The 7500-nt window shown below is 28.9% G+C and overlaps 1 protein-coding gene across 1 annotated transcript in view; it reads right to left on the reverse strand.

The window, feature by feature from the left end:
* The window catches only part of LOC130809493 (sodium/calcium exchanger NCL-like), a 9808-nt gene that overhangs the window by 1049 nt on the left and 1259 nt on the right, over window positions 1–7500 (reverse strand). Inside the window, exons 2-6 of the mRNA XM_057675291.1 lie at window positions 5191–5376; window positions 4904–5085; window positions 3646–3791; window positions 1790–2066; window positions 510–809 (exon numbers count right to left, since the gene is read on the reverse strand). Of these exons, the coding sequence (XP_057531274.1) occupies window positions 510–809; window positions 1790–2066; window positions 3646–3791; window positions 4904–5085; window positions 5191–5376 (1091 nt within the window). The remainder of the gene's footprint in view (window positions 1–509; window positions 810–1789; window positions 2067–3645; window positions 3792–4903; window positions 5086–5190; window positions 5377–7500) is intronic.

Genomic DNA, 7500 nt, shown 5'->3' on the forward strand with positions numbered 1-7500 from the left:
CCTTTTATACGACTCAATATTCAAGGGCCAGAGTATTTATTCAAATAATGACCTAGGGTTAGAATCCTATTACCCCTTAAGATGATTTTGGGTAAGCAAAATTATTAAGAAATCCTATTTTTCTTTAAAATTTCCAAACGAAAGTGATAGCTTTTTAAAAGTATTTATATAGCAAATTTAAACTACTATTTCTTATTTCTTTTTGCTTGTCCATTTTAAGTTTTTTTTTTCACTTTATGAAAAAAATTTAAATTTGATTTTTAAAGTATATGTTCAAGATAAAATATATTCATGTGAGATCTTTTTAGATTCGTCTTGATCCAAAGAATTTTAATACTTATAAAATTTTTACAAATTTTTATTATGCATATTATGAGATTGAGTCTCAAAATTTACATTGAAATACGTAAAAAATAAAGTGGACAAACAAAAGGAACCGAGGTAATATTAGATATTTTTGTATTTATTTTTTAATAAGTTTATGTTAAAAATAAAGATTGGAAACAAACCTCGCAGAAAGCAAGAGAAGCAGATCTTCTCTTCTTTTTGGAAGCAAAATAAATGACCTGAAAAGCTCCACCAGAGTTAATAATAAGAGGCAACACAAGGAAGGAGATGAAGAAGGATGGAATGGTTGTTGCATCTGAGAAATTTTCTACAACATCTATTAATGGATGTGCAATGGCTGCTGTTATTATTGCACCTGCTACCAGAAGTAATATTGCTTTTATTGTTGTTAGTTTTGTGTTCTCTATTTTTTCTCCTTCTTCCCAAAAATCACCCAATAAGAAATGCTCCTTTTCTGCTTCCTGCAATTTAATATGAATTATTTCCTTTAGGTTAACATTATATAACATATTTTACAAATGATTTTAAATTTTTGGTTGAATTCATTATTATTTAACATGACATTTAAAATCTACTTAATAAAAAGTTATAAATTCAAATCTCATTCACCTGTCACTTCAAATGTAATATTTAATGTCAAGTTTGAAAAGAGAATGAATAGTATCCACACTTTTAGTCTAACTGATGACTCTTGTGTAAGCTTATAAGGAGTTGCAATAGAGTAAATGACATGGATTATTCTATAATAGTTAGCTTTAAACGTCAACTACCATAATCATGTAATTTCAAATGTTTATTATATTAAAATGAAATCAAAGTAATTTGATTTTCTTATTAATTAAAGTATGATTAAAAAAATATTTAAATAAAAATAGCTACAAGTAAATTAGTTTTTGACATCAATTGATAAAAAAGATTTAGTATCATCAAAAATGTCAATCTTATTATTATTATTTTGTAATCATTATCATTTAGTAAAGTTAGGATTTAGTGCCTATCAATATTTCTCAATCATGTAGCTTTAGGAAACTTGTTTAAATTATTCTGATTTCATTCTTGTATATGACTTCAATTATGGGATTCACTAGTACTATAGAATTATTTAGATGTTAGCATATCAGTGAAATATAATTCGCTGGTTAGTTCGTCTTTTAGATTCGCGACTTGATCAATATTCATCATAAATCGCTCTTTTTAATTCGTAATTCACGAGACGATTAGCGAATTATGTGACATTAGTTAGCATCAATACAAATTACTTTTCCTAAACATCATATTATTAAGTTTTAAATATTTTAATTTAAATTAAATTTATCATAGTAGTAAAATTAATAACGTTTTAAACATTCACTTTAACTTTTAATTGAATTGATTTTCTGATACGGATACGGTAGGATAGGATCTAAGATGGTAAAAACAAAAAATCCAATGAAGAAATCACCTCATCAACTGCATCTATGTATTTAATATTGTCAGTAGATTCATGCGGAGCACGGTCACGTTTGACAAAACCAGAAAGTAGCTTTGAAATTCCATTTTTGAACTCATCAAAATCTATTTTTCCATCACGTCGTTCTGTATCAAACTCTTGAAGTACTTTATGAACTATATCATCTGTCCCCACACTCATCCCTTCTAAATGCATCCCTATTACAAATGCTTTTAGCTCCCCTTCTGAAAGAGCACCATCACCATCCTGATCAATTGCTTCGTAAACCCTGTCACACGTCAAACAATAAATAAAACCGACATACTTTGATGCAATGGCGGATCTAGAACTAAAAAATTCGAGGTTTATTTGTAAAATGAACAACCCAAACATTTTAATTTTCAAAACTCTAAATTGGCTTGTATAAGCGAAATATCACAATACTAATCTCATGTCACTGCCATTATAAATAAAAAAGAACGATAAATGTCATCCACATTGTATCTACAAAGTTACAAGTTACAAGTGATCAAAGTTTGACATACTGAAATACTTCATCTGTTCTGAAATATTTGCTATATTATGGTTATTGACACTATCCATCGCTCAAGCTTATTTTATATATCAATTGAGATCTTGTTTGAATCGTTTAATCGCATACTTTCATAAAATTGACTTTTTATAATTTTTAGATATGCAATTTCTAATATATAAATGAATAAAATAACATATTAGATTGCGTAACAAGTCAAATGTAGCAAGTATAATGGAACGAAGAAAATACAAGGTAACAAAAATAAAGGACAATGTTGAGTCAAGAACCAATTCCCATGAGTTTGGTGATGCTTTTGATCACTTGGTTGTCCATGTTTTATTTTGCACTTTTGAAAGAAAAGATGTGAGTGTCATGGGTTATTGAAGCATATGTTTTGGTCACTCAATAAGTGAAAGATGAAGATTATTTAGAGTGTCTTAATGATGGGAAGGCGTGAAGATCAAAGGGCTCTGCAGGCCGCTCGACTGGTTGAGCAAGAATGGCTCGGTCCAGCCAAGAAGAAGCAACAATCCAGTGAGCACTGAACTACCGCTCGACCAGGTGAGCAATGTTGCTCGACCCAAGCAACCATCAGACCCAAAATTCGTCAGTTTTCTATTTTGTGCGGGAAAGTTTGTGGGCTTTTTAGCCATTTGTCCTAGGGTTTTCTAAAATGTTATATGGCTATTTAAGAAGTCTTAGAGCATAATTAGGAGTAAGGAGAGCAAGGCTAATGCATTAGAAGCAACTAGGGTTCATTCAAAGAGAGTTCTTCATTGTATTAGTGAGTTTGTGAGAGACCACCATTAAAGATGAGGTTTTTGCTTTGAGAGGTTGTTCTTAAAGCTTGTGTGGGTTGTCATTAATGTATTGTTGAGTATATTAATGAAAGTAGTCCTTGTTTGAAGAGGAGGTATCCTTAAATACCTCATAAGTCTTGTGTTTGTCTCTATTGTTGTGTGTGCTCTGTTTTTGGGTTTTTTGTGCATTTTTGTTCTTGTTTGTTCTTCACAATTATCATAGCCCATTCACAGATAATAAATTTTTTTTTAAAAAAACATGGTTAGCCTATGCTACCCATTGTCACATAGTGCATCCGCCTATGTTCTGATGTAAAGGTATTTGTAACAGACTCGACAATCCAATGTTTACCGTTGTAATCGAATACGACTTGACTTGAATTCAAAATCAATTTAAAATTATGTAAAAACCATCCAATAAATAAATTAAGAGCGATCTATCCCTATACATATTTTAATGAACTAGAAGTAAGAACTAAACTTGTTAAAAAAAATTATGAATAAAAGATAAAATATTTGTATTGGAAACTAACTTTGCTAGAACATCCATGTTAGGGCTACCGTCATGATTGCAAAGTCGTCCAAGAGCATGTTGTTTCAAATGTTTAAGAAATCCTGTCATGACCCGCTTATGTTTCACATAATCTAGTCTTCTCGCTTGAACCCATGGTTGGAAAATCTGTCGCATGCATGCACTTCAATTAGACGTACTAATTAATACAATGTTTGGATAATAATTTTTGAGAGAAAAGAAAGAAAGAAAAGTAATTTTTTTTGTTTAGGAGGGAAGAAAAGGAGAAATAAAGAAAGATGAGAGTTTTTCCTCTAAATCATTCTAACTATAAAGAGATTAAGACCTTAACAAAAATCATTCACCTAATCCCTCAAAATCCCTTCTTTCAAATCCATAATCTTCCTTTTGTCATCTAAACAAGAGATTTTGCATTTTTCTAAATTCCTTTATTTCCTTTTCCTTTATTTCTTCCATCATAAACGCACCATAAGAGAGAAAAAGTTTCTATCAAAATAAATTATACTATATATAACATATTTTGCACTTTAACTATAAGAATAAGTTTTTGTTGAATTAAATCTTTGACATGGTATCAGAGCTAAAATTTTGAATCTATTTCATCCTTCGCTTACAAGTGGAATGTTTAATTTCAAGTTTGAGAAAGATATGTTGTATTCGCATTTCTAAATCAAAATGATCTCATGTATTACTTATTCAACATTAACTAAGATTACAAGTGGAATGTTTAATTTCAAATTTGAGAAAGATATGTTGTATCCGCATTTCTAATCCAAAATGATCTCATGTATTACTATTTAACATTAACTAGGATTACAACTATCAACATAAATTTGTCAAGGACTAATTCAACCAAAAAGTTTAAGTTGATGGTTGAGGCCCCATGATATATTATATACTCTAACATGCCTTTCATAGAGAGTCCGTTGAGCTAGAAGTGTGAATGCGCATAAGCGCTGAATATTCCACTTTAAATGAGGGGTTGTTGAGATTCGAATACGTAACATCTTGCCACATTGATTTCTGATACCATATCAAGAATCAATTCAACCAAAAGTTTAAACTGATAAATGAGACTCAAGGATATATTATATACTCTAACAAAATTTCTATTTGATGAATCCCTGTGATATGTTATGCCATAATGTATATTTCATTTATTGGTTAAAGGATGTATTTTTTTTTCAAAATAATAATCCTCGAAAAACTAATATATATTTTGTGGAGTATGACAAATTGACTTTTTGAATTATAATTACCTGATAAAGACAATAGCTTATGAGCATAAGAATAGACATAATGAGGGCAATCAAAACAGCCAAATTTCTCCCTGAGCTTGAATGGAGATGCTTTTGCAATTGAACAATAAAAAGAGGTATGATAGAAAGAGTCATAATCCTAGCAGCATAACTGGTCCATATGTCAGTAGCAACACCAGAATCTGATGAATAAACCAATAAAACAAACAAAAAATAATTAAAACATAATTTGAATATATGCTGTCAGTTAACATCATTGACCGGTCATAGATCTACTCGTTACATACCTACTAAATTAAATCCTTTAGTGTCAGTTTCATCACGAGCGCGATAACAATCAAGATCACACTTTCCGATTAGAACACAAGTACCCCATATTAGAGTCAATGTCATGACTGCAGAACCAGCTAGTAATCCCACACCAATTGATAAATGCTCTTGTGCAGTTGCAATACTCCCATTAAGACCAGTTGCTGCACAAGGTCACACAAATTAATGCAATGATTCTATTGATACTAAATTATGTAACATCCAACAAAAAAACTCAATAACAACGGAGTTTATTCCACACGTTTTTAGATATGGGTGTACGTTAATCAGTCCCATCGTACACTAATATCTTGGGTTTGTCCTTGATTTTATATATATTGTAGTTGCTCCCATGGCAACAAGGACTATAACATGAAGGATATACTCTAGTACTTAATGTAGGATTAGAAGTAATCCTCATACAAGCTTGTTTAGATTGTACGTCTTTCATAGAGAATATGACACATTATAAGACTATAATCATTCATTTAAGACATTTGGTTGACTTTGTTTTTTTTTTTTTTTTTATAGCCAAAAACCAATGTGATAGTTTATGTGTTACATTCAATTTATATGATTGTGAAATGCATAAAAAATATAATCAAATTTAAGATAAGTTTGTGCTACATCCACATTTTTTAAGCCCATATATTGATATGTAATAGGGACTATAATTGTGAAATGCACGAAAAAGATGCTAGGCAACTATGTTTTACTTCTATAAAAATGTACTTTTCTTATTCTTTGTCTTTTAGTACATGTGTTACATTTAATTCAATGCATTAGTTTAATTTTTTTGTGTTTGTAGTTGTACAAAATTAAATAGTTTAAAATAATTAATATAAATTAAATTTAAATGGACACAAATCAAACATATAAAGTATAATATAATAAAAATTAAAAAGTATTAATAATAGTGTCAAAATAACATATAAAAATAGTATATTGAAGCGAAGAAAGTATTAATTTCTGCTTTTAAGTGTGTATAGAACAAGGAAAGAATTTTGGACAAAATTCCATAAGTTTAGATGCAATTAAAATAATAATGTTCCCCCTATACACATCAATTTGATAAGAATATTAAATTGTTAAGAAATTTCTATTAAGAGTTTTTTTCATCACAAAATTATTAAAAACCATAAGAATTTTAAACTTTTAGAAACTGAAATATCCTACAGTATAATTATATTTGGGTCATCGAGTCGATTTGAGTAGTTTTCGAACATATCAAAATCAAATCTTACTCCTACATTGGTTTTTACGTTATTGTAAATCAATTTTTAATATCGAGTTAAAGTCTATATATGTAAGATCAGATAACTTACCGAATCCACCTTTCTTAACACCTTTTAACTTCATCCAATACAACTTCTATTCATATGATTTTGAATATCTTTATTATTTTGGTAAACACTTACCACACCAAAATTAAGTGAGTCAACTCAAAAGTTGACCTCCCTTGAAGTCATCTCGATTTGTATGGCCTTGACTATATAAGTTTGCAGTAAATAAAAAGCAAATAATCTCTTTTATAATCGAGTACATCAATTTCTATATTCTATTTACTTTTTTCCAATTACTAATTTGAATCACATATTTTCTCAAATATTCATTAATTAGTATATCATCGAAAAAATCAGAGAAAGTATATTTAGATATAATGTAGAATTCTAGTTTTTATTGTAAATAATTTATATTATTCTAAAACATAAAATTTTAGTTTAATCACCTGTTACGTTCACTAAATTATTTGTCAAATTGCAACTTGAGGTATTTATTAAGTTTATTGTGTTGATTTCGGATTAGTTTTTTCGAATTGATTTAAATGAAGTCTCGCATCCAAATTGATTTTCAAGATAACCGTAAATCCATTTAGAAATTGAATCAAAGATGAGTTGAACCATTATAAAATTAGATAAATATGGAATCTACATGTCTAGTTTTAATTCCTTTAATTACATTTATATGGTGTAGGAATAAAAGTTTTATAGAATAATTTTTAATTACATAATTAAACAGTTGGACACAACTTGACATAGCCTAATTCATTTGTGAGTTGGGGAAAGTTACTTTTATTAAATAAAGCGAATTGAGGGCCCATACTTGAAATTTTGTAGACTTGTATTGCTCTCTATATACTCTATAAAGAGAAAATGACGTTTTTTTTAAGTATAAGTAAATACTACCTATTTGGTATTAAATGAACAAAAATAAATTATATGAATAAAATTAACACATATTTAATATATGTATATGTAAATGAGATTATAAAGTATGTTTTGAACACC

The sequence above is a fragment of the Amaranthus tricolor genome, chromosome 3 (assembly GCF_026212465.1).
Source record: "Amaranthus tricolor cultivar Red isolate AtriRed21 chromosome 3, ASM2621246v1, whole genome shotgun sequence".
Classification (NCBI taxonomy): domain Eukaryota; kingdom Viridiplantae; phylum Streptophyta; class Magnoliopsida; order Caryophyllales; family Amaranthaceae; genus Amaranthus; species Amaranthus tricolor.